The following is a 26,335-nucleotide window of genomic DNA, read 5'->3' on the forward strand; positions in this document are numbered from 1 at the left end:
AGGTTATTTATTTATTTGTTTTTTTTTCAAAATATTTATAATTTACTACGAGCCCCTTTCGCTTTAATATCCAATACTGGCAAGCAAATTGGATATAATTCTTTGCTTGATTTAAAGGTTTCCAAATCGGTGATTTTCTCGTGTCTTTCCATATTTGTTATTTCTGGTTCGGCCGCGTCGGTCTCGCTATCCACTTCATTTGTTTGTGTAGAGATAATATGCACGGAGAGTACGCGGCGTTCGGGGCCGTCACGAGTGATAAAGCTCTGTTAAGTAAGTGAGAGGAGAATTCATTATTTAGTTATAAGCATAGGTTAGGTACATAATAAGAAATTATATAAAGAATCTGGCCACAGTGATTATCGAATATAACAAAAAACAACCTCTTATGGACATACCGACCGTAGTATGCCAAGATATTGCTGTAACACTCAGTTAATTGCAGATCGCGGACAATTCTTTCGGGCCCGGAGTTATCAGAGGGGGATAGATTATGTTCAAAATAAGGAATTATATAGAGAATTTGCACACAGTGGTTATTGAAAACAACAAAAACAACCTTTTATGCGCATACCGACTCTTGTATCCCAAGATGTTTGTTTTTGTAACATTCAGTGAACGAATGAAAATGAGAGATGATTTCGGGTTCACAGTTTTCAGGGGGGTCCGGTACAATTTTTTTCTCCAACAATTCACTATACTCATCCCCGGACCCGGGTTTTCTTTTTATCCAAGGCCATGAACACTATAAAAAATATGATGATTCCTTACGGGTTCAGAGTTCTCAGGGCGGTCGGGTACTCTATAACAATATTTTTCTCTAAAAATTCACCGCACTTATCCCCGGACCCTGTTTTCTCTTTATGGCTCTGGTAACACTATAAAAATAGCACCCCTCCGTCTTTATATTTCCGTATTTTCACTAGATTTTGTTCCCATACATTCTGCTTCCATTATTTAAATAAATATTTTTCTTCCACAAATTTCTTTCACTTAGAAACCTACCTTGAAGCACTCCAAAAACTCCTCCTTCGTAATTTTACGCAAAATCGCCACTTCCGCTTCATCGCGTTCGAAATGATATTGTCCCACAGAGATTTCATTATAGAATTGATGGAACTGTTGTGTAACATTTTTGGCTTTCTCCAACTTTTTCAATGCTAAAGCGTCTTTATGGCGTTCAAATTCATCCAACGGCATTTCCTCCATGGTTTGCTGTACGAAAGAGCAAAAATTATTTTTTAAATACGCTAAATTTTGTTTGTAAGTTTTTAAGTGTTTACCAAATAATTCTCCAAGAAGCTTTCAATGCGATCCTCGACGAACGATGGATGCTTTGAGGATTGTACTATAATGCGTATGCCATTAGCGCCGTTTACTTTGCGTATGCCGCTGAAGACTATATAGCCGAGTTGTTCCTGTAAAAGATAATTTATTTATTTAAGTGAAAAATTAATATTAATTAATTAGATATTAGTTTTATGACGAATAAATTGTGAATTAATATTTTTTATACTTTGTAACTTTAAATATACAAACAAATACAATAATAACTTTACATACAATAACTTTTTAATAAAATTATTTATAACCTCTAATTTTTGTATAGCGTGTTCGTACATCATCATTTATAGATTTGTGCTGCATTAGCAACCAGATTGATATCTCATGATTACTTTATACAATTTGTCAACAAAATTGTTAAACAAAGTACCATAACTGTTTGTTTACTAGCAACACCTTGATTGCAAATTTTCAATGCGGCTTTTTATTTATTGACTAATGATGGCAATGTAATTCACACGAGTAATTGACGAAGTAATTAATATTGGTGTATTTATTTTTAGTGTGTATTAAAAACGAATAAAACAACAACAAAACGTTAACCTTCGTTGCTTTGAAGCTATAATACCTTTCACAAATACAAAAAAATTCATTCAAGATCTCAACTTGTTCGTAGATTATACCGTTGAGTGTTTTGAGGGCACAATAGACCTAAGGTCGCGATGCATTCCTCGTCTATCAATCTAATCTATACTGTTACCTTTATCAAATGACCAACTAAAAAAGTTTGCCATACAAGTAGTTGATTTTGACTGGGCCTACCTTATCGTGCATATAAAGGGTTATTTTTTAAGACCTTTATAATTTTTTTTTAAAAAAAAAAAACGCATAAAATTTGCAAAATCTCATCGGTTTCTTTATTTGAAACGTTAGATTGGTTCATGACATTTACTTTTTGAAGATAATTTCATTTAAATGTTGACCGCGGCTGCGTCTTAGGTGGTCCATTCGGAAAGTCCAATTTTGGGCAACTTTTTCGAGCATTTCGGCCGGAATAGCCCGAATTTCTTCGGAAATGTTGTCTTCCAAAGCTGGAATAGTTGCTGGCTTATTTCTGTAGACTTTAGACTTGACGTAGCCCCACAAAAAATAGTCTAAAGGCGTTAAATCGCATGATCTTGGTGGCCAACTTACGGGTCCATTTCTTGAGATGAATTGTTGTCCGAAGTTTTCCCTCAAAATGGCCATAGAATCGCGAGCTGTGTGGCATGTAGCGCCATCTTGTTGAAACCACATGTCAACCAAGTTCAGTTCTTCCATTTTTGGCAACAAAAAGTTTGTTAGCATCGAACGATAGCGATCGCCATTCACCGTAACGTTGCGTCCAACAGCATCTTTGAAAAATACGGTCCAATGATTCCACCAGCGTACAAACCACACCAAACAGTGCATTTTTCGGGATGCATGGGCAGTTCTTGAACGGCTTCTGGTTGCTCTTCACCCCAAATGCGGCAATTTTGCTTATTTACGTAGCCATTCAACCAGAAATGAGCCTCATCGCTGAACAAAATTTGTCGATAAAAAAGCGGATTACGGAACACTGATTTTGGTAATAAAATTCAATGATTTGCAAGCGTTGCTCGTTAGTAAGTCTATTCATGATGAAATGTCAAAGCATACTGAGCATCTTTCTCTTTGACACCATGTCTGAAATCCCACGTGATCTGTAGTGTGAGGGCAAATACTAATGCATGCAAAATCCTAACCTCAAAAAAATCACCCTTTATGTGCAGACAGATAGACGGATATGGCTAAATCGACGTCTCTCTTCACGCTTCTAATTTATACATACATATAGTATGTCTATAGGGAGTTCGATGTTTCTTTTGGATGTTACATACTTCGTGGCAAATTTGATATACACAGTTAGGGGTATAAAAAGTAAACGACTAGAAAGAAATATCGTATCAGATTAAATTAAAGTACAGTAATACACGGCGGGTCCATTATGCCTACTGCTATTATTATAGCATTTCATTCAACGCAGTGGAAGGAGGCTTAGTGAAGCTTCTGGGTTATTGGATCTGGATATATCATCAGATTCATTGTGGCGATAGCCTGACTATTCCCCTTTACGATTGTATGGCAATGAAGGAGTATGTGGCTGGTGTCATTGTCGCATAGCCGTAGAACCAAAATAGATCTATAGAACCCACTTTATGGAAAAATCAGTAGTATGAAAACTATAAGGTTTAACAATATTTAAGGAAAAAGATTTAAAATTTTGTAAAAAAAATTGCACTCATTGTACACAAGACATAGATTGGATATATCGGGGTTTCTTCTGGATAAGTAGGATCTACAGTATCCAGAACGAAGCTACACAGGGGTCATTCTAGTTTCTCGCGGCAACTCGAGCTCTTCGTCTGCGATATATGGTGGTTCGACTTCGAGTACGCCATTCACTGGGAGGGAGTCGGTGAAGGTGTTGTTGGCTCCACTGTGAATGAGCGGTCAGTGCTTGTTAGAAGTTAGTTGCGTCCGAAGTCTGGTCGGCATGTTGTCTAATGTCGTCGACGTAATTGAGAAAGTGTAAGTTGCCAACAACGTTTTTTTGTCCTTCCCCATGTGCTGCCGGCTAGCGACTTGAGGATTCTGTTGCGGCTCGGTACTTTGGCGATAATCGCGGCAAATCATCAAAGGCAAAGGCTATCAAAAGTCACATCTAAAATCTTAGAATTATGGACAGTCGGAATCTTAACGCCATCGACTGCAATATTAAGGTCAAGTCTGTACTCCTTCGTGCAGTTTATAAATACGGTCGCTGTGGATTCGTCTATGCCGGTTTTAAAACTTACCAAATAGTACTTAACAAATCGTAGTAATACTTTTAGTGGACTAATTTCTTCAAATTGTAAAGTGAACGGTACCACATAATGTAATCATGTAATTAACATCACGTAATTAACCAAAAGGCTATTGAATATCTGTACACAAATCGCATACACATTGTAACACATTTTATTGTAAATTTTAAATAAATTATCGGCGATAAAATCTACAAATAATACAGCAAATATAAAACATAAACCGAAACTATAAAAGTTTGGTAGCATCGCCGAGAGGTAGTATAGAGTTGACTATACGGGGTTACGAAGTAATAAAATTTGTGCCAAAAATATGCGTAGTCTTATGTTAATTGCTGCTATTTGCACCGTATTGGGTATTATGATGGTAAATAAAATGGAAAAAATAGTAAAAATTTCAATTAGCATTTACTAACAACTCAAACTATTTTATGTAGCAACGATGCAATGCTGAAACAACAACGGAAAATCCAGAGATGTCCATTCAAGTCATCAGATACATGAGTCGACGTGCTGCGCAAGGTGGCGGTGGCGGTGCAGGTGGTGGTGCAGGTGGTGGCGCTGGTGCTGGCATGGGTTTTGGTTTCGGAGCAAATATGGGTGGTCAAGCAGGCGGTGAATGAAGTGGACAAGGCGGTCGTTAAATATTTGAAGCAACAAATCATAGCGGTACTTTTGACAAGGATTTCATATGGAAAAGGACAATGAAACTTCATATAAATCGACACTTAAAACGTAACCACTATATCAAGCAAAGCTCATCAGCAGAATTCACACACGCAATGACATGAAATTTAAAAAATTTCTTAAAAAAAATGAATAAATGAATAATAATTAAAGATTTGTAATCGTTGTTGTTGTTGTAGTGGCAGTAATCTGCCGAGTTGACAGTCCTTGGCCGGAAAACGTCCGGGTCCGTTCCGGTTACGTAGACCTGACTGTGGTGGGGACGGATTATTATAATCGTGCAAAGTATGGTCTACTCGAGTGATTTTTCTCTCTTCCGCCCTCCCGACTCTACTGTTTAAACGAAATATGCTACTTTCGATCAATTACAAGTTTAGACAAATATAAATCTATTGCCTATCATACCAAAATTCAATAGAACCTGAGCGATTGAAAGTATATTAAAAATATTTTTAATTTTTTCACACGTTCGCTCATAATCGGTATGATAGGTGTGGGCCTTAGATTGCGAAAGAGTATGTTTTAACTAGGACACTCCAAGGAAATAATTTTTAGGTTACGTTGAAGCTAAAATTGGGCAGAATCTAACCTGAGAATTGTTCTGGAGAAAACAGTTTGATTTATGAACGCTTTAAAGAAAAAATTTAAATTCATGGTGTTAGATGTTCACCTTAGAAGAAATACGAAAGGGATGTGGTGGGAAATAGGTCGAAACCGTTCTTAAAATTGAACAGTGTCTCGATTGGGTCTCTGCCTGGCGTGACGGAATTGGACTCTATGAAGGGCAGCAGGATAATCTGCAGATTGATATGTAGGTAGGACGGAATTGCGAAGTGGAATCACCAGAACTAGCAATGGAATATAAGAATGCTAAAAGCCTCGGTAAAAATTAGGTGTTGGGCGGTACTTCAGCGGGCTCGAGTGAGTTGAGAGACAGAAGTCGCATGTGTGGGAATCCATCCTCGGTAAGAAGCCTCGTACTGGAGCAGCGAAATCGTTAAACGAGCTGACTTAATAGAACTCGGTGTATGCGTTCGTAGCGGGGAAGATGGAACCGTCTCCCACGAGGAGTAGAAGCGGGTCGCGGCGCTATATCCGCTTTATATTAATGTGGTCTAATGAAACCATGGTACATCTCCAAGGTGTAGAAATGCGAGATGTCACTACGGCATTCACATGCTGGTCAAAAGAGGTAGCAAGGGTTGGAGAGATCTTGAAGGGAGCTACATTAGAGGCTTTGGCGAAGGTGACACTTCCAATGCGTCCGTTCAAAATCTTCCACACTTGAGGAGATAAAAGAGAAGTTACATTACTGCACTCCGTCTCTCCTGACTCACGACTGGATAGTTATAAGGCTCGAGAAAACCGAAGAACCATACCGGCAAGTGCTGATTCTTCTGAACAAGGAGTCCATCAGTCCTCTCACGGCCGCAAAGGGCGGCATAAACTATGGATTTGAGAGGGTGGCTCTGAAGATCCCTTCGACCGATGGCAGAGTGGATGTCCCACAACTTCCAGTTGCGATAGGAGAGAAGCGAACAAAAGTCCAAACGGGCACGAAAGTGGACTCGTCCCTCTCGGATGCAGCGAGTGTTGGGAGCAGGTCGACGATCGAACATTCTGTTTACAATATCACGCGTATTGGCATTGTAGCCGCAGCTTCTGTTGCTAAAAGGTCAGTAAGTTCATTACCTTTGATGTCTTCATGCACTTAGATCCATACCAATTAAATGTTATTGTTCATGGCAATCCTGATTAGCAGTTTGATGCACTCCAGTATCATTGCAGATTGTATTTTAATGGTCAAGACAGTTAAATGTAGTATTTCAATTAACAAACGCTATCAAAATTTTCCGAAAGGACACTTTATTTTACGAATGACTTTTGAGTTGTTATTTGATTTTATTATTACTGGGGGAACTTTGAAGTTGAAGTTTCTATTAAAAAATATTGTTTACAATTCTATATTCCGCAGCGACTCTTAATCTGAACCCATGTTTCCTCAAAGGGTAACAATGGGCTTCGTCTATGGCGGTTTTAAAAAATGGGTATTCAATTAGTAGTAATAATTTTTGTGGATTTATTTCTCAAAAAGTAAACTAAGGTAAATGGTACTACATAACCTAATCATGTAATTAAGATCATTTAATTAACCAAAACGGTATTACATTTCAGTATATAAATCGCATACAAATTATCGGAGATAAAATCTAAAAATATTGTAAATATCAACCTGAAAAGCAAAACTATAAAAAGTTTTGGTGGCATCGCCGAGAGGTAGTATAGAGTTGGCTATACGGGTTTTCGAAGTAATAAAATTTGTGCCAAAAATATGCGTATTCTGATGCTAATTGCTTTAATTTGCACCGTATTAAGCATTATGGTGGTAAATAAAATTAAGAAAAAATTGTAAAAATTTCAACTAGCATTTACTAACAACTCAAACTACTTTTTTTAGCATCGATGCAATGCTGAAACACCAGTTACAACTGAAAGACCAACGATCCTACTCAAGAGATATATGAATCGTCGTGCTGCGTATGGGTTTGGTGATGGCGCCAGTGGTGGCATGGGTATCGGTTTCGGCGGTTTGGTGGCCAAGCAGGCGTTGAAGCAGAACAAGGTGGTCATTGAATAGTTGAAACAATAAATCTACTAGTGGTACTTTTGATAACGATTGCAATTGAAAAGGCCAACGAAGTTACATATAATTCTAAACTCGAAAAGTAACAAACGTATAAAGTAAAGCTCATCATCCGAGGTCAGCAATTAAATATTTTAACATGTATATATAAAAATCCATACAAAATATGTGATCAGTAATAACGGAAATAAATTCAAATTAGATATCAGCTACAAAGCATAGTATCTTTTTTAACAACTCGACTCGTACTGTTTAAACTAAGTACGTTGGAACAAAAAAGCAATTGGAAATTGTAATTAAATTCAACAGGTAAATGATATTTCAAAAAATTGTATGAATGTGCTTCAATTTTATCGAAAACACAAGCCTACGAGTGGTACAAAGACTTTAAAGTCGGTCGAGAGACCGTTGAAGACATGCCTCGTGCTGAACGACCTTCGACCTCTTCAACTGATGAAAATATAAATAAAATTTAAGGATTTGGTGCATGAAAATCGTCAGGCAAGTATTAGAGAGATGGAAAGAGAGCCCGGCATCTCTCGCGAGACGTTCGAATGATTTTGCGGGATATTTTGGTTATGAAGCGGGTATTTGCTCGACGCATTTCGATAAAGCTGATTTTTTCCAAAAAGAGTACCGTAAACAGGTCACATATTTTTGACGCAAATTTTATTACTTTGGCTTGATCGTGCGAATTCCGATCCCATATTCATGCAGAGCATTATATCTGATGAGACATGGTTTATGAGTTTGAAAGGCAAACCAGTCAACAATCCTAGGAATGGAGGGGAAAAAACGAGTCGAAACCAAAAAAAAAAAACAAGCCGAAAGCCGCTAAAAAATCAAGGTGGTGCTCATTGTTTTTATTAATATTCGTAGTTTAGTGATCATGAATATTTTCCGGAGGGACAGACGGTCAATAAGGAGTTCTATTTGGCCGTATTGAGGCGTTTGCGACCGAATTTAAAGCCAAGCACGCAATGAATATCATCGATTAATCTGCCGCATTCACCAGATTTGGCTACGTGTGATTTTTTTCTTGAAATCCACGGTATTTGTTTTAAGGCTACATACACTTCTGCTGAAATAGACACCATCTGAAAGCTCTGAAAGCAGAAATTTTATTTGAAGCGATTGTTTGAGTAATCCCTGTAGAAGGTGAAGTGTTGAGCTTGGCACCCGACATGTAGATAAATAATTCTAATTAAATCGAACACAATGCCTTGGGCGATCCTTAGTTTGAAGACTATCATAGCTATCGTTTCGAGGGCAACTATTGCTTTTGCTTGGCTGATTGATGTTGTCAGCTAAGCAAGTCCGACATCACCGCTGTCCAAGAGATCTGATGTATAAGATGAATAAGGGAAAAAATGTACTTTACGACAACCACTTTGACATGAATTCTGTGTTGCTTATATGAAGGAAGTGAGAATACATCACCGTGTACTGTCGTTAAGCCTGGTGCACAAAGGAACCAAGATCTTCAATATCTCATTGATTTAGACCCACTTGCTATTACTTGTACAAAAAAGCGGAAGAGAAGCACGCCATACTTAGCATTTTTCTACAAACTTGCGAAAGTAGCAACTTTGAAAATGATTCATATGAGATGACAATATTTTCAATTAAGGGTATTTCACTTAATGGACTTTGACCTTAGCCATTATCAAAGCTTAGCCTTTTCCAAAACTAGATTCCAGGAAGTGTATCGATCGTCAGAATAAAATCGATATAAGATGGATGTAGCACAAGTCAATGCCTCTAGTCTGTGAGCATTTCATATGCTAGTGGTAAAACGGAATGATTGAGGCCACTACTACGCTAAAAGTACCCATTTAATTAGTTCTTGCCTTCCCTTGCTGTTACATATTTGCATCAACCAACGATGAGAAAAAACGAACTGAAATTGTTCAATGCTGTTTAGCTTGAGAAGTACTATTAACTATATATAATAAATATATTACGATTTATATCTTCATGACTGATTTAAACTGAGGGAATAAAAATTACAATAACGCAAATAACAATGCAAAGGTTTAAAAATTGTTATCAAAATTTGTTGGAGAGAAAATCAGTGTTGCATGTTATAGTTAGAATCACAAACAATTATTCCTTTACAAAACGGAAAAAATTCATATTTTCGTGTTTATATAAATCATTGAGGTCTCATCTTCTCTATATGTAGTCTAAAGTAGTCTAACTATAAAAGGGAGTGCGATGACATTGGACTAAGATAGTTTGAAATTCACTACTGTTCAAAAAGGTCAACGAATTTTACTGGAAAGACGAGGTGTCTAGCAATGGTTGCTTTGATTTGCACGGTATTGGCGGCGATGATGGTGAGTTAAAGGATATGCATGATTTTTTTTTTTAATGCAAATAATAAAAAATAACCAACTAACTAGCCTAACTTTTCTTATTTAATATTCAACTTATTTTCCAGTACTCAGCCAATGCTCAAATGCCACAAATGCCGCAAATGCCTCAAATGCCTGGAATGCCTGGTGGAAATAATGGCCTAATCGATCGTGCACGTCGCTCAGCCCAAGGCGGTGGCGGCGGTGCAGGTGGTGGTGCTGGTGGCGGAATGGGATTTGGCATGGGTGCTAATATGGGAGGAGGAGCACAAGGTGGTGGTCAAGGTGGCCAATAATTTTTTTCTTGTTCAAATATTTAATGCAATAAAACAGAGCAGTACAGATATATATTGAGAGATTTTAATTTCATGGTGTTCTCTTTTTGTTCATTTGTTTTATGGTATAAGCACCGAAATAAAGCTTGCGGGACCCCTATATGGTATTTTGGTTTACTAATTAGAGAGGAAGAGCAAACCAGCGAATAAAATATCGAGTTTGGTTAAGCTTAGGTCTTAAAGCCAATTTTCGATCGCCATAATACACTTAGTCTCTATTACAAACAGGTCTATCAGGTCCTTATGGTTTCAAAAATGCAACTAAAGTTCGATTAAACCTTCATGAATTGATGAAACGTCCTTAGTTCGCCACAGATCTGTTATATTTTGTTTGCGACCCCAGCTAGTTCACCTGCAAATCTTAAAATGATGAAGTCAATGGATTTTAACCTTACTAACTCGTCCTCTTCGACAATTAGCAACCGGCAAAATTACTAAGCTTACCACTTAGGTGGGATTTACTAACATTGCGGTAGGTAAGGAATCCATTAGATCACTTGTATTTCACCTCATGTCAGAAAGAATGTGTAAGCACGTTTGTACTGACCAGCTGTCTATCGGTAAATCGCAAGAGAACAACGGAACTCGGTCCCGATATGATGATAGATGAGAGTAGAATGACTTGCCTTGCAATATCAGAAGATTACAACCATTAAACAAAGCTTGGATTAATCATTTCTATATATTTTTTTAATAGGAACGATAATTCTATAATATTCTATATATTTTTTAATAGGAACAATAAATAGAAATTCAGAGATAAACGATTGTACAGTTTTGTCTAAGAAAAAGAGAGGCAAGAAATGGTACAGGTTTTTGACTACAAGTATCTACCGACAAGCACACTACCAACTGTTGACTTTGATCGGCCAAAAAACTTCCTCAGCTTTGCTTCTCGCTTCACTATTCAACCTTAGATATTTGGTGCCAAATCTTATGAAAGAAGGATATTGATGGTTGTGGCTGTGTTTACAATATTATTTCTTTCTTCAGTCTTACGAAAGATCTCTATTCTATATTATCAGATTCTAACGACTAAATTCATAGAAAATATTTCAAGTATTACGAAACATCGCTTTTATTTATTGTCTGAGATGATATTTGGCACAAAATGACTATTTGCTGTTCTTCGAACTATGGGGAATGAAATGTTTGAAAGCTAGAGCACAGGAGATCTACTGAACTACTTGCCTTTAGCTAAGTTAATCCTCCGGCAATCACAAGGGTTCTTACTGGACACTGTTCAATAGACATTCCCGTTATAAGGTTAAACACTTTGTCGGGCGCTCGTTGTCAAAGTTCCATATAAGCAGGGTGAGGTAGGACCATTAAGGCATTTTCTCCTAATTTTCTAGCCTTTGCAAGACTAAGGATGAAACATCTCGGCGAACCAAGAGACATAGTCGAAACTGAATTTAGAGATCTCCAAAACTTCGTCATAGACTCAAAACGCTTTGTCGATTTGTAATGGGTGTATGATCTTTTATATAGGAGTTTTATTTACTCTAACCTTAGGTATACTTAGTTCAAAGGGGCTTAAGTCTAGCAAAAGAAAAGTGCAATACGGTAGGGTTAAATATCAACCCGTCAAAAACAACGTTGTCCCTTTTACAAAGCGAAGTTCTCTTCCGGGCTTGAGGTTACTATCACTCGGTGGCAGGGAGTTGGAGGTGTCTAAAGAGGTCAAATTCCTAAGCCCCACATTAGGCTCAAACATACGGTGAAATAGGCACGTTAGAAAACACCGGAAGGCATTGCGGGACCGCAAAACAAACTATTCATACGAATGGGACGTTTTCCGAGCATCTGTCAAGCAGAAGTTTTTGCTATAAGTCAGTGTGCCGAAATCCATCTCCATATCAACTATCTCAACCAGTGTATCGCTATACTTAGTGATAATCAAGGCTCAGGCTCAGGCTAACGGTTACATCTACGTGGACAGGGACCACATCAACTCAGTTGTGCCCAGCAAGCTATTGAAGTTGTTCAAAGTGGTGGACCTTTGTGGCCATATGTGATTGAGGAAGGGGCACAATAGACCATAGGTCGCAGTGCAAAGCCTCTATAACTTGTATCTATCTAGGGCTACTTCGAAGCAAATTATATACTGTGCTATAGAACTATGATTCGTATTAAAAAGTTCGAGTATCACTATTGAAGGCTGCAGTGTTGAATAATGGGAACTTTATAATTATATTTATATATAAATGTATATAGCTTTTTCTGGCCAAAGTATTCTCGCCATGACTTACTTAAAAATTCGTATATTCGTTCTATAAAAGACTGTCAATATTTTGGACTAATTTCGTCCATTATTTGTTAGCTGTTTAAACTTTGTTGAGAATAGTATTTATGGTACATTTTTCCAAACCATTTCCATTTAACTTTTTTTGAATAAAAGTTAAATAACAGCCTTAAATAATAGCTATTATTTCAGATCCTTATCAAGATCATCAGCCTAATTACATATTGCATGTCAAGACGAAAATCACATGCAATTATTTCTTGACAAAACGTAAACAAATCATAATTACATGATTATTCTGACCCAATGCGATTGCATCTTCACAATTTAAATTAAATTTTTCGGAAACTAAACTATAAAAAGTGGCTGAGGACACAGCACTAATGTATAGTTCTGGACTAGACACTGGCTTACAAAGTCAAGCTTCTACCGGAAAATGAAATTCATAGTATTGATTGGTTTGATTTGCGCCGTACTGGCGACAATGTTGGTGAGTGCAGGGACAAAAAAGGACTTGTTCCCTTACTTTCATTTTTTGTAATTCTTAATTATTTGTATATTTGATTCATTTTGCAGTCTTCAGCAAATGCTCAAATGCCGCAAAGACCACAAATGCCTGGTGGCGGTAAGAGTCTAACCGGTCGCTTCCGTCGCGCAGCACAAGGCGGTGGCGGCGGTGCTGGAGGTGGCGCTGGTGCTAGTGGCGGAATAGGATTTGGTATGGGTGCTAATATGGGCGGAGGAGCACAAGGTCAGGGTCAGGGTGGTCATTAATGGAGCATATAACTATATATTTTATGCAATTTGTAGATATTTAAAGCAATAAAACAGAGCAGCGCAGAAACAATTAAAGATATTTTATTTAATTTTCTGATATATACATATAGGCATAAATAATTGAAATATACATATATACATATGTACAAATTCTACAGCTAAAATCATATACTGATTCTTCTACGACGAAAAATAACTAGTTTATAGAAAATAACGATCAAACTCAGTAAATTCGGCACCTAAGCATTACTCGGGGAAGACTCATAAAAATTTATCCAATTATTTATGGTCCTCTTGAATAAATTCGTCGCTCAGGTGATTTTGCAATGTACAGTACACGGCTGCTTCTCCCAGAATTATTTTAGAATATTTTCTATCGCTTTTTTGAGATGTATACTTTTTCAGCAGTGTTGTTTCTTTCTCGCGTTATTTCTACTTCGCCGAAAAGTATACATCGGAGAACAGGTAGCTGTCATTGTAACGGGTGATCCAAGTAGAGGTAATTTTTAATAGACTTTTTTTTGTTAGATTACGCTTGAGTTGTGTCAAGCTGTCATGTTACTTTTGTTCAGTACTGTTTGACAACTCATTATGGAAAGGTTTACATATGAACAACGTTTACAAATCGTTCAACTTTATTATGAAAATTCAGGTTCTATAGAGAATATGTTTCGCGCGCTTCACTCAACTTTTAGTCAACACAATCGGCCTACAGAACATATAGTACTATTCGCAACATCATCACCCATGTTACGACCCAGCATTCTTTATTGGATAATATTCAACCGAATTGACCAAGTCCAGCACGCAGTGAAGAAAATATAGCAGCCGTAGCTGAGAGTATACGAGTACATGAAAGTCGTGAAAAGTCGATTTAGAGCTGTTCGCAGCAACTCGGACTGACTATGGAACGACTTGGCGCATTTTAGGTTGAGATCTCAAATTGAAAACGTACAAAATACAGCTTGTGTGAGAACTGAAGCCGCTTGACCTTTCCAAGTGACATGTCTTTGCTCTATGGGATCTTGAAAAGTTCCAAGAAGATCCGTCGTTTTCTAGCTAAATTTTATTCAGCGATAATAATAAGATAATAAGCAAAATTGTCGTATTTAGGACGAAGAATAACCTGAAAAGATTTAGAAGCTGCTATTTCATCCAGAAAGAAAACACAGTTTGATGTGGTTTGTGGGCCAGTGGAATCATCGGTCCATATTTCTTCAAAAATGATGCCTTTGGGAACGTAACCGTCGACGATCATTATTGAGCCCGGATAACCGACTATTTGATCACTGAAATTGGAGCTTGTGATCTCGTCGACATTTGGTTTCAACAAGACGTCGTCACTTTCAACACATAGCAACAATCAATCGATTTATTGGGAGAACACGTCGATGAATAGATAATTTCACGTTTTGTGTTAATCGATTGGACACCGATAGACTTTTTCCTGTGAGGATATGTAAAGTCTAAATTCTATGCGCACAATTCCGCTTCAATTCAGGTTTTGGAGTAAAACATAACATGTGTTAGTCACCAGTCGAAATGCTGGAACGAGTCATCGAAAATTAGACTCAATATGTGTGTAGTTGCACTGCGGTTGGGTGCCGGACCCAAAGCACGGCAGAGATTTTAAATCGGCCTCGAACCCGACTAAGATGGAAAAGTTGTCCCTTCCACTCGACCAAATGGAAACAAACAATACTTGCAAAAAAAAAGTATTATTTGCGGCGCTGATGAACGCATTGTGCTTTTAAGCACCGTGAGGTTAGTTTATGGGTCAACGGCAGGTACTCACGTAAATCACAACAACTGTTGTTTCGTTCTGTGTACGAGTATTACATCGTAGCAAAGTTAATATAACCTATAGGTTAGGTTCGGTTAATCTGGCAGGCCAATAAGCCACACATAGACCAGTTTTGGTGCTTTTCGATACGAGATGGAGCTTAACTGCTCCCAGAGGAGTAGTTATCCTTTTGGATGCATGCACTTTACGCGTATTTTAACAGACTCTTCGGCCTCACCATCGATACCTCCTCCAGTGTATCATACCGTGGGGACCCCAGATGCTTATAGCGTAGTCTTGTCAATGCGGGACAAGTGCACAAGAGATGCTCCATTGTTTCCCTGATGCCCTGCTCTAAGCATTTCCTGCAGTCTTCTCGATCTGTCAGCCCCATCCTGCGGGCGTGTGCCCCCAGCAAACAGTTTCCATCATGTTCCTACAGTCTCTTCTATCGAGTGTCAATAAAGTTTTGTGTACTTCCGATCTTCCTTTTTGCACATGATTTTTGCAGTTATGCAGCCACGTAGCTCGTTTCATCGGGTGTATATATGGTAACAAATTGTGAAAGCTCTTGCTTATGTAACTTAGATTATTTTAAGCCATACAACTGGAAAATGCTTTAAAATTACTACGTTCCACTAATTAAATAATTATAACATTAATTATTAAACTGAAAACTCCGTGATTAACCCGTTAATCTGCTGTTACTCAAATATTCGAAAATGATTTTTAAAACGCTTTTTCAAAAATATATTAACGCATATTGATATTTCCTCACAAAATATGTATGTATTTTATGAAGAATTATTGAAAATTTAATGCACGTAAATTTGTGACAATTAAACAAATATCAGATTATTATCACTTAATTAGTTTTTAAAAATTTGTTCACATAATTTTCAACAAATTAAATACCAGTAATTGCATTTCGAACCATACGGCATTGCGTGTTGGATTTAAAAACAAATATACTTTCAATATAAGATACGATCTACAGTATGGATAATTGTTATTTGGAAGCAGAACTATAAAAACTGGGCTACTGACATTGGGAAGGTAGTATTCAAGTGACGACAGTACAAGCAAGTACAGAGAGGTGCTTGAAGCAAAGATGCGCGTATTAATTTTGACCGCTTGTGTTTGCTGTGCTTTGGCAGCATTGTTGGTATGTAATAAAACGTTCAACCTTTTTAACAATAAGGAAAATCAATAATATGAAGTCCTAATTCACTTTACAGTACACGACAAATGCTGAGCCCATACCACAAGGACCACCGCAAGCGCCTCAAAAGCCAGCTATAGAGAGTCGCAATCGTCGTGCTGCTCAAGGACCACCACAAGGAATACCACAAGCGCCACAAAAGCCAGCTATAGAGAGCCGTACTCGTCGTGCTGCTCAAGGACCACCACAAGGAATACCACAAGCGCCACAAAAGCCCGCTATAGAAAGTCGCTATCGTCGTGCCGCTCAGGGACCACCACAAGGAGTACCACAAGCGCCACAAAAGCCAGCTATAGAGAGTCGATACCGTCGTGCCGCCCAGGGACCACCACAAGGACCGCCAGGTGGCGGTATGGGTGGTATGATGGGCGCTGGTATGGGTTTCAACATTGGTGCAAGCGCAGGAGGACAGGGTGGTGCTCAGGGTCAAGGTGGCGCGAAATAGTTTACCAAAATGAATGGATAATATTGAGATATAAAATTTTATGATAATAAAAAATATCAGTGCAGCAAAACAAAAGAAAATGCGGCTCTCTTATTTAATAAAACGGTGAATAAATCTAGTTAATAATACTCATGTGACAACCATAAATAATAGACAATGCGTGGAATGCATCAAAAATTAATATAAAAATGTGACTATAGTGTAACTATAGTGTGGGGTCTACGACCCCGCATGGTCTATTGGCTCTACACATATGGTGCGGTGGTATGGTTGCTGGTGTTATCGAAAAAGTACGGTTTTAAACTCCTAGTGAAGGTGAAACGGCCCGCTTGCTGCGTATTACGGACGCAATGAAAACTACGACATCTAAGGCTCTGGAGGTTATCCTCGCCATCCGGCCAATACATATACAAATGAAGTATGAGGCAAAGCTCACGACTAGCCGACTCACCGTTTCCCATAACTTTCGAATATATTATATAAATATAAAATTTTTAATCACTCACCTTTGTACGCAACACATCATAGCATGGCTCCGATAAAACTTGCGCAATTAAATTTAACATAATATTGGAACGATCCGTTTGTGGGCCATATTGGAAATACAATTGTGAACAAGAACTTTTATGAAACTTATTTTGATTCTCAAACAAATAGCTGTCACCTGTAAAGACAATTAGCAAATATAAATAATTTCCATAAAATGGCTTGACCGCCCACTCACCGCTACACAATTTGTACTCCCGTTTCTTGAGCATCTGCCGTGCCAACAGCGGCAACACAATCGAATTGGTTTTCTCCAAACGTTTATTAACACGTCCCGCAATATCCAGAGCCTGCGCTTTGGTCACATTGCCATAAATAAAACATTCTGTGTGCAAGCGTTGGAAAAATTCACGTGCAAAATTCACAACACGTTCATAGGTGACCACTATACATAGAACAAAAAAAGTGGTATTATTTAGTATATATAATTTTTAATATAAAATCAGTTAACCCACATTCCATCGCATCCAACAACTCGCTGTTGGCCCAAGCGTTCTCGGTAAGTATCAAAGCCAGATAATAAATGGCATGTTGGTAAGGTTGTTCGGCCTTAAAATTCTTGAGCGAGCGTATGAAGTCCTCGCGCAATATATTAAAACGTTTCTCATCGATTTTGAAATCGAATAAGTGATCCAACACTTTCTCTAATAGTACCAGCTGCTTGTCATTGTAGCCGCGTATAGAAAACTGCAGAAAAACATATATTTATACATATTTTATTTTCAATTGTTTAGCATGCGCACAAACCTCGATACCCGACGACTTGGTGTTGACTTGTAGTTTCAAGCCCGCTAAAGCTGCATCATATAGATATTCATTCAACTGATCTTTGAGCAGTGAAACCATTAACTGATTCAAATTACAATTAAGCGGATCGAGATAGGCAATTGGATTGGACATGTCAAAAGTCATGCAGGCTTTCGGCTTCAAAAAGTGGTTGTCTTGTTTGTGCCACACACGTAAGATTGGCAAGTCCTTTATAATGATGGGATGTTTCGATAAATCCGCATCCTCTGGTGCCAAATCGAGATTTGTAGGTATAAAAGCGTTTGGTAGAGGGAGTGCAACGTTTTCATTGAGACCACAATTTTCCCAGCGCTGTTGAATGAAAAAATTGAGGTTAGGAATTATAAAAAATATTTGAGGTTAGGAATTGTAAAAAAAAATTAAGGTTAGGAATTAAAAAAAATAACAAAAACAAATTTTAAGTTCAGAAATTATAAAAAAAAATTGAGGTTAGGAGTAACAAAACAAATTTTTAGGTTAAGAATTATAAAAACAAAACAATTTTAAGGTTAGGAATTATAGAAAATATTTGAGGTTAGGAATTATAAAAAAAAATAAGGTTAGGAATTATAAAAAAAAACATTATTTTTCAACAATTTTAAGTTCACAATTATAAAAAAAAAGTGAGGTTAGGAGTATATAAAATTTTAATTTGAGGTTAGGAATTATAAAAAAAATATTTGAGGTTAGGAGTTATAAAAAAATATTTGAGGTTAGGAATTATAACAAGTAAAAAACAAGCAAGGAAGAGCTAAGTTGGGGTATAACCTAATATTTCATACTTTTACAACTTCCAAGGATTAAAGCTAGGAAAGTACCTTCAGGTACATAAAGCTTCTTAGTTATATCGGGTCTAGGGCGAGTTTTGACTTGATTTTATTCATTCTACGTATTAAGATGCACCGCTATAAGAAAAACATGCTCTCTCAATTCTAATAAGAAAACTCGCATATTGTTCATATATGCGGTATAAAGTCTCCTGGAAGTTCGAAAACCGTTGTACCGGTCGGTGAGTCTCGAGATATGGATTTCAAAATTTTGTTTGGCTAGGAACATGTGTACCAAGTTTAATCAATATGTATATCTTAATTTTTATTCAAGTTACAGCTTGCATGGACGCAGAGACGGACGGACAGACAGACAGCCACCCTGATTTCTACTCGTATCGTCATCCTGATCATTTATATATATGTACATATACAACTCAATATCTATCTCGCTTAGTTTTAGGTTATACATACAACCGTTAGGTGAACAAAACTATTATACCCTATAGCAACATGTTGCAAGCATATACAAATCATGTTCGTGTGTGTTTGCTGCTTACTCACCCGCAATGTCTCGGCTTCAATTTTGTATGACCCATATTTAGTTTTATAGTACGGTTCGACTTCGTTACACAATGGCTCGTAACTTTGGCCAATTAGCACGATGCGACATTTTTCCGGCACGAGCTCATCAAGCAGTTTGGTAATCAAATCTGGACGCCATTCATTGCTTAGGTAGGGTGCGGTAAGCACTTCCTCAAGTGGATAAATCTATTGAATGTATGTTTGATTTTCAGGTTAAAAGGCTGGCTTGTTTTATATTTCGCTAATTACTCACCTGCATTGCGGAGACTGCATTCGTGACCATATTTTCTGGCTGCTCTTTGTCTTTGAAGCGAAAACGTATTTCATTTATTTTAACATATTCATCAAAAATCCACTTCTTTGGACCCTCCTTGCGCACCATTGCCAAATACTAAAAATAATTATATTTAAATAAGTTTAGGCAATTTTTTTATAATTTTTTTTTATATTTTTATTTTTATTTCTATTTTTAATTTTTTTTTATTTGTTATAAAATGTTTACGCACCTGGAAAATAATATTGACGATGTCATCAACATGTTCCATGCCCTCTTGCGTGAGATCAACAACGATCTCGAAGAAACCAAAGCCGTTTAAGGTATTCTGATGACCAGCCATTAGACTAAATATTGAAATGAAAGAACAATAAAAATAAATTAATAAGAAAAAATAGCCTTCATAAGTAAAAAATTTCTTTAATTTACAACTTACTCGTTACACCAACCCAATTTACGCAGTTCAGAGAGTATGCTTCCTTTGCCCTCATGACCAAGCAAATGCGAGAGATAGCTGTCGGGCTAAAGTTGCGTAAAAAAATATATATAAATAGAATTATTGTAAATTTCATAATGGTATTTAATATAATCAAGTTTCACCAACCGCAGATTTATATAACTCTGTTAGATCGGGTGTTGTAAAGCTGATTGTTAAAGAGCGCAAGTCTTTTATTGGTAAAATATGCACTTTGCGCGCGTATTTATCCTCTGAGAAGGGTTCAGGCTCAAATGTTGGTATTTCAACATTTTTATTCTCGATAGTGGAGAACTTGTCAATGACCATTTCTTCGAGCTCGTTAAGAGACTCTGAAAAAAATTAATAGATTTTATTGTTACAATAACGTGCGATTTTGTTTTATATATTTTACCTTTGCCTAGTACCGCCAAGCTCATAATATTCGCGGAATACCATTTCTTATGAAACTTTAAAAGTTCTTCACGCACATCAATGTTTTTTGATTTGGGTATGTCATGGAGTGTTGCTTTATTGCCTGTTAGAGGTTAGAAATTTTATTATTTTTAATAAAAAACAAATTTGGTATGTGCTAATGATAACAAATCAGCTTGCTTACATTAATTATATATTGGAATTTTATTATAGCATTACTTACCAGTACCAAATTTGCAATACGGGTGATCCGGTTTTGCTAAATGCTTATGCACTTGCTTAATGCGCCATAAATCGCTTGGTATATTTTTCTCATGCTCTGAATTGACCTTTAATACCAGAAAAAAACATATAATTTAGTTTAGAAGATATTATTATTTATAATTTTTATTATTTATAATTTTTATTATTATTTATATAATAAAAAACAGCTTACCGCATTAATTTCACGCTCGGTAGCACTGGCTGTAAACAACGGTCCTATAAAGAATTGTGCAAAACGATCGAGTGCACCATCCAAATGATCTGGCGCGACATGAAAATGATACTTGGTATATAATGGATATGTAGCTGCATTGCTGCTGCCGCCACTTTGCGATAAATAGGTGGTATAGCCATTCTCATGTGGATACTTTTCGGTACCCAAAAACAGCATATGCTCAAGAAAATGCGCCAAACCGGGTAGATTATCGGGATCGGACATATGGCTGCATGTGCGAGAAAATTTGTGTATAAACAAAAAAATGTAAAAAATTTTTATAAACAAAATTTAAAAAATTTGTATAAACAAAAAAATTTAATAATTTTGTATAAGCACAATATATTCCAATGCTTTGCGTTCATTACGCTACTCACCCTACTTGTACTGCCAGCGCTGCCGCCGAAACATCCGTTTTGGGATCACTGATCAATAGTACCTTCAAGCCATTTTCTAATTGCAGACCACGGTAGTCTCTTGTGTCTTGCTCTGATTTGGTAATATCATTTAAACTACGTAAATAAAAGTGAACAAATTATATGTGTGTATACATAACTGGTTTGTACGTGCATTGCTGTTTTAAGGTTTATTTGTTGTTGTAATCGATATGCATTTAGTCATTGCGTTTGCGCGAGTGCCGAGTCATAAATTTATTACATATGTACATATTAAACTCACCGTACTATAGCTTCTATCTCTTGTGGTTTCTTTAGTGGCATCTTATTAAGACCACCTGATTCGCCTGCCGCCGCAGTGCTTGAAGCGCTCATTTTACGTTGGAATATGAAGTTTGATTCAGCACGCGTAAACAATAAACTTGAGTTTGTCCAAACGCTAAAAATGTTGTGAAATACAACAGCAATTCGCATATAAAAATATGTAAATGTATATAAATATGTATCTACATTCATCATACAATAATTATAATGCCATGCAGTCGGATTTGCACGCACATACCTTTTTATGTTGTTTGCGCTTATTATTGATCGGGTCTGCAGTTGTTGTCTACAGCATAATACTAAGGCTTGTCTAATAAACATTAATGTTCTATAAAATTGTTGTTGCTCCACTTCCTACGTACTCTATAATAACCACTAGGTTTGTACTTTTGTTTCGGTAAAATTTGCTTTTTTATAAAACACCAATTAACTATTTTGTTGCAATTTGCTGTGCTAATAAACTACTGCCACAACACAAACTTCTCCTGCTCCACCGCTATTGGAATCGTGGAAAATTCTACTTACTTAATCGCTCCCCTCACCCAAAATCGTGATTCTAGTTGGATCTTATAAATTAGCAATTAGCAATGACAATCAGTTGTTTTTGAAAGCTGTCAAATTTGACATTTGAATGAAACACAAACAGCTGATGGAAATGAAATGACGTCAATAAAATCGGCATATAATGGAATTGAAAAATAAGCGGATATAACATTTCGATAATGAGAAAAACACGTTAATTAATTTGAAATTGGCGCTAATTACTTGCAGGAGGTGAAAAGTAAACAGATTGGAAAAAAGACATTTGAAAAATATACTATTAAATTTTTGTGGAGAAATATTAAAAAAACATTACAAATTTGAAGTAAAAAACGTATTTTTTACGCAAAATCGGTTCAAATTCCCGTAACTTTAAGAATTTCGCTGCAATCAACATGAAATTTAGACACAACATCAATATTAAATATCGTAAATTCATTTAAGACATCAAAAAAAAAATTAAAAACTCTACTTAAACCCTACAATTCAAATGTAACTTCTTAAAATCTTATTTTTTTTACACATGTCTACAATTTAAAGATTTTGTTAGTGTATCTTCTTGGAAATATTTTATCTATGAATTTAAATAATAAAATTAAACTAAAAAATTGTCTCCCTGTGTTTTAAATATTCGGGTATAGCAATGAACTTCAACGTTCCGCTTCCGATACGCGCAAATACAACACCGTTAACAGCAGCAAGTTGACAGCAGTCAAAAACAAAAGTTCCGTGAGAGCGCATTAAATAAAGAACATAGGCGGTTACTTGACAAGTAGCGGATAAAGAGCACCAATGCAGAGCCACTTAAATAATTTACATAAAGTGAAAGAAAATATCTGTTGCAAATACAGCATAAATATTTAAAATTTTAATTGTAATAACATAAAAATTTAACGGTAAAAGTGCATAAACGACGTAATATGTGACAAAGTGCATGAAATATAAGCAAATGCAGAATTAGCTGCAATGTGAACAATAAAAAAGTTAATGGAGCGTAGTAGAATAGATGCAAATAAAATCTGTGCGCAACCAGAAAAAAGAACCAAAGTGCAATAAAAAGATAGAGATAAATAAAGTGAAAAAGTGCATACAAATTTCAATAAGCACTAAGTTTGCGAATATACATACGTATGTATGTATGTTCTATAAATAAAAATTAAAGTATAACGAGAGGTAAGAGTAGTGTAAAACGCATTTCAATAACTACATGTAAATATTAAAACTATTACATTATAATAAGCAGCTAGTGAAAAATCAGTTACTAGAATTGTGTGGCAAAGTTTTGTGCACTGACTGCTAGTGCAGCAGTTGTTTTTATTTTTCATGAAAACGAAATGGTACAAGAAAAATCAATTTTCTGGCGAGCTCCCTACTTCTAACTATCATCCATACTTATAAGTATATGTATGTACATATGTAAATGCAAACCTCCTAAAAGGGTTGAGCACCTATTTTCCCAACAGCTGAGCAACTTATTCTGAACGTATGCTTTTGGAATTTAAGTAATATTTAAATTAATAAGAAAAATGGGAAAATCGCAGTAGCCAACAGAATAGCTGCTGACATGCAGGCGAGCCCCAAAGAAACGCTGCCAAGCCGGCTGTAAAAAATTATAATTGGAAAAAGTGAATGCAGTGCAGTGACGTGCTGCAATACAAGTACATGCATGCACATATGCATGCGCTATGGCGTGTGGCAAAGGCAGTTAAAGGGTTTAGTGGAGCAGCGGTATGGTGGCGTGTGTAGAAAATCAATATGCCAAGTGGCATGCAAGCCAGGCAACCAGGCAGTTCCAGCAGCAGTTAGCACATACAAACATACATACCTATACAATTAAGCATACATTGCGATGTGCTGCATGCATACATATACATAGATGCATGTACGAGTATAAGCTAGATGCTTTAATAAATACCTGCCGTGTGACACGTTGGATTGCAATGCACATAGTCACAATCAAAGTGTTTAGCATTAAAGTTAAAATTTTATGAAATCTCATACGTTGCAACCTAATTAAATTAATTAATACTTAAAAACTATTGTCTATCTAATAGTAAATTTACAAGTATACAGTGAAGTGTCATTTTGTGTTGATATAAATTCATTCAGTTGTTACGTTGTCACCTAACCCCGCAACGCCTCCACTATCGCGTATTCATAAGCACCTTTCTTGCGCTATTTTTTTTATTATATTTCTTTTTGTTTCTCACCTATAGTGTCATTTATAATATGCAGCGATTATGGCACATAGAGGGAAATAGCAATGGCTCATTAGTAGCAACAAAAACAAAGGTATCTAATATGTAGGGCCCATACAGTTCATCTTATAAAAATGAGTATGCAGTGTGTGTTTTTAGTTTTGTCATGCGGATGAAAGCATTAAACTAATAATTATAACATTTTTTAATTTTTCAATTATTTAATATTTTTTTTAAAAACAATAACAAAATATAGCAATTTAAAGTAATCATTTTTCAAATTAGAGAAAAAATATTTCGATAACTTAAAATTACGCCACTATAATATGTATGCACTAAGCATAAATTGCGGAATAAAGTTCAAACGGTTTTATTTTTAAGCTTTGATGGATCGCTACTTCTTTGTTGCATAGTCTTTGGACTTTTTAATTGTACATAATTTGGTTGGCATCGACACACGAAATTTGGAATCTTTCACCATTCCTCGGTTAACGCAGTTTTCAAAGATTCTTTGTTTGTGATTTGGCTCTTCAGTTTTTTTCTTTCTAAAAAATACCACAAGTGTTCGATATGATTCAAATCAGGATGTTTTTAATTGCTCAGTACTAAATTTTCTCTAAACTTTTTCATTCTCAATCGAGTCAAAGAATATACACATACTTTCATCCGGGAAAATAACTGAATTCCAGAAATTTTTATCTTTATTTTCGTGCCTTTTCACAAACAAACAAACAAACTCAAACTTGCCTGTAAGCGCTGCTTATGAAGGCTTTTTTTTACGAACATTGCGACCATGGTCGCCAGCATCATACAGCACTCGACGAATAGCTTGGGGACTGCAGACTTTACCAGTCTCATTTTCAGTTTCGTAACTCACTTTAGATGCACTTCTCTTCGGATTAGCCAGTATCTAGCCTGTTATAATACGCTGCTCCTTTGCATCAAAAATATTTTTGGCCACCCAGATCTTTCCTTATTATTTGTTTTTCCCACATTTTTGTATTTTTCTATTTTTTTTTTATTAGTAGAACTACTTTTATTTTTGCAATTTGCCTCTGATTAATTTTTGTGATGCACTGTACATACATAAGAAAGAAGTTGCATACGTATGGAAAATTGTTGATTGCATTGTGTGCTCTTTCAAAAAAAAAAACTAAATAATAAAAATAATAATATATAAAAAAATAAATAAAAATGTAAAAAAAAATAAATATAAAAAATAAGTAAATAAATAAATAAATAATAAAAAAACATATAATGCTTCAACAATTGCATTATATGTTTTTTTTTTTTTATTTATTTTTTATATTTAATTTTTTTACATTTTTATTTATTTTTTTATGTATTATTATTATTTGCTTGCTTGGAAGTATAAGTACATACATACATATGCATGAATCAGCTAAAAAATTATACGAAATTAAACGACTGCAATCATAAAACATTTTTGTGGTTCCTTGGTTGCGGTTGCAGTATGTCGCTGCCTGGACGTTAAACCCAATCCATGTGCGTTTCTGCACGTAGTCCGTCGCTGTTATTCTTGAACTATTTTCATCACTATTATTTATGTTATTTGGGTGCGTAAGCAGTGGTTGCAGTTAAAGGCAGATACATATATATACATACGTACGTAATAAGTATGTACTTGTAAACAAAGGGTGATTCATTTCGAGGTTTCCTACTACTGGGCTATTACTTTTCTCATATGATGCAATTGTCGACAATACATGTCCGAAATAAGGGTTTGGTCGTAGAGGAGCAGCTCGTAGTAGATAAATCCCCGTCAATCCCAGCAAACATGCCGCAAGCCCCACTCGACCATCAACCTGGCTCAGATTGCAACATTTGCATCACCGCGATTCGACTGCGACCGTTTTCGCTTGATGTTGTCGTTAGTAACTTATTCT

The 26,335-nt window shown here is 36.2% G+C and overlaps 5 protein-coding genes across 8 annotated transcripts in view; 4 read left to right on the forward strand and 1 right to left on the reverse strand.

Annotated features, from left to right (window-relative positions):
* Nucleotides 1-3: 3 nt before the first annotated feature.
* On the reverse strand, nucleotides 4-22,273 carry LOC105227909 (insulin-degrading enzyme). Its single transcript, XM_011207462.4, has 18 exons — nucleotides 21,929-22,273; nucleotides 21,650-21,805; nucleotides 21,349-21,483; nucleotides 20,930-21,200; nucleotides 20,717-20,822; nucleotides 20,474-20,596; nucleotides 20,209-20,411; nucleotides 20,041-20,126; nucleotides 19,837-19,951; nucleotides 19,584-19,721; nucleotides 19,310-19,516; nucleotides 17,940-18,290; nucleotides 17,648-17,879; nucleotides 17,371-17,577; nucleotides 17,153-17,310; nucleotides 1,284-1,418; nucleotides 1,006-1,215; nucleotides 4-266 (listed from the first exon to the last, which is right to left on the reverse strand). Exons 1-18 carry the CDS (start codon nucleotides 22,009-22,011, stop codon nucleotides 36-38), a joined length of 3,147 nt encoding a protein of 1,048 aa, XP_011205764.2. The 5' UTR covers nucleotides 22,012-22,273; the 3' UTR covers nucleotides 4-35.
* Nucleotides 4,439-10,187, forward strand: LOC125778832 (uncharacterized). Of its 3 annotated transcripts, none has more exons than XM_049458168.1 (2): nucleotides 4,439-4,518; nucleotides 4,589-4,962. In XM_049458168.1, the coding sequence occupies exons 1-2, from the start codon at nucleotides 4,465-4,467 to the stop codon at nucleotides 4,772-4,774; spliced, it is 240 nt and encodes a 79-aa protein (XP_049314125.1). In that variant the 5' UTR covers nucleotides 4,439-4,464; the 3' UTR covers nucleotides 4,775-4,962. The 3 variants fall into 3 exon arrangements, with proteins under 3 accessions (XP_049314125.1, XP_049314126.1, XP_049314124.1); XM_049458169.1 differs by lacking the exon at nucleotides 4,589-4,962 and adding an exon at nucleotides 9,926-10,187 and having other exon boundaries at nucleotides 4,465-4,518; XM_049458167.1 differs by lacking the exons at nucleotides 4,439-4,518; nucleotides 4,589-4,962 and adding exons at nucleotides 9,652-9,821; nucleotides 9,926-10,187.
* Nucleotides 12,769-13,270, forward strand: LOC125778831 (uncharacterized). The gene is made up of 2 exons (XM_049458166.1): nucleotides 12,769-12,909; nucleotides 12,996-13,270. Exons 1-2 carry the CDS (start codon nucleotides 12,856-12,858, stop codon nucleotides 13,191-13,193), a joined length of 252 nt encoding a protein of 83 aa, XP_049314123.1. The 5' UTR covers nucleotides 12,769-12,855; the 3' UTR covers nucleotides 13,194-13,270.
* On the forward strand, nucleotides 15,989-16,726 carry LOC125778830 (proline-rich proteoglycan 2-like). Its single transcript, XM_049458165.1, has 2 exons — nucleotides 15,989-16,144; nucleotides 16,218-16,726. The coding sequence occupies exons 1-2, from the start codon at nucleotides 16,091-16,093 to the stop codon at nucleotides 16,644-16,646; spliced, it is 483 nt and encodes a 160-aa protein (XP_049314122.1). The 5' UTR covers nucleotides 15,989-16,090; the 3' UTR covers nucleotides 16,647-16,726.
* Nucleotides 22,274-22,930: 657 nt separating the features above from the next.
* The window catches only part of LOC105227906 (rho-related BTB domain-containing protein 1), a 37,842-nt gene continuing 34,437 nt past the window's right edge, over nucleotides 22,931-26,335 (forward strand). For both annotated transcript variants that reach the window (XM_049458154.1, XM_049458155.1), the window contains exon 1: nucleotides 22,931-23,403. The gene's annotated coding sequence lies outside the window, so the exon portion shown is untranslated. The remainder of the gene's footprint in view (nucleotides 23,404-26,335) is intronic.

Source organism: Bactrocera dorsalis, chromosome 5 (genome assembly GCF_023373825.1).
Source record: "Bactrocera dorsalis isolate Fly_Bdor chromosome 5, ASM2337382v1, whole genome shotgun sequence".
Lineage (NCBI taxonomy): Eukaryota > Metazoa > Arthropoda > Insecta > Diptera > Tephritidae > Bactrocera > Bactrocera dorsalis.

What these genes read in the sequence shown, in the direction of transcription:
- LOC125778831 (XM_049458166.1), top strand. Translation starts at nt 12,856, where the DNA reads ATGAAATTCATAGTATTGATTGGTTTGATTTGCGCCGTACTGGCGACA. An exon ending in CCGTACTGGCGACAATGTTG is followed by an intron (nt 12,910 to 12,995) that starts GTGAGTGCAGGG and finishes TTCATTTTGCAG; the next exon opens with TCTTCAGCAAATGCTCAAAT.
- LOC105227909 (XM_011207462.4), bottom strand. Translation starts at nt 22,011, where the DNA reads ATGTTTATTAGACAAGCCTTAGTATTATGCTGTAGACAACAACTGCAG. An exon ending in GCTTCTTGGAGAATTATTTG is followed by an intron (nt 1,216 to 1,283) that starts GTAAACACTTAA and finishes TCTTTCGTACAG; the next exon opens with CAAACCATGGAGGAAATGCC. An exon ending in AGTTTTTGGAGTGCTTCAAG is followed by an intron (nt 267 to 1,005) that starts GTAGGTTTCTAA and finishes CTTACTTAACAG; the next exon opens with AGCTTTATCACTCGTGACGG.
- LOC125778832 (XM_049458169.1), top strand. Translation starts at nt 4,465, where the DNA reads ATGCGTAGTCTTATGTTAATTGCTGCTATTTGCACCGTATTGGGTATT. An exon ending in CCGTATTGGGTATTATGATG is followed by an intron (nt 4,519 to 9,925) that starts GTAAATAAAATG and finishes CTTATTTTCCAG; the next exon opens with TACTCAGCCAATGCTCAAAT.
- LOC125778830 (XM_049458165.1), top strand. Translation starts at nt 16,091, where the DNA reads ATGCGCGTATTAATTTTGACCGCTTGTGTTTGCTGTGCTTTGGCAGCA. An exon ending in GTGCTTTGGCAGCATTGTTG is followed by an intron (nt 16,145 to 16,217) that starts GTATGTAATAAA and finishes TTCACTTTACAG; the next exon opens with TACACGACAAATGCTGAGCC.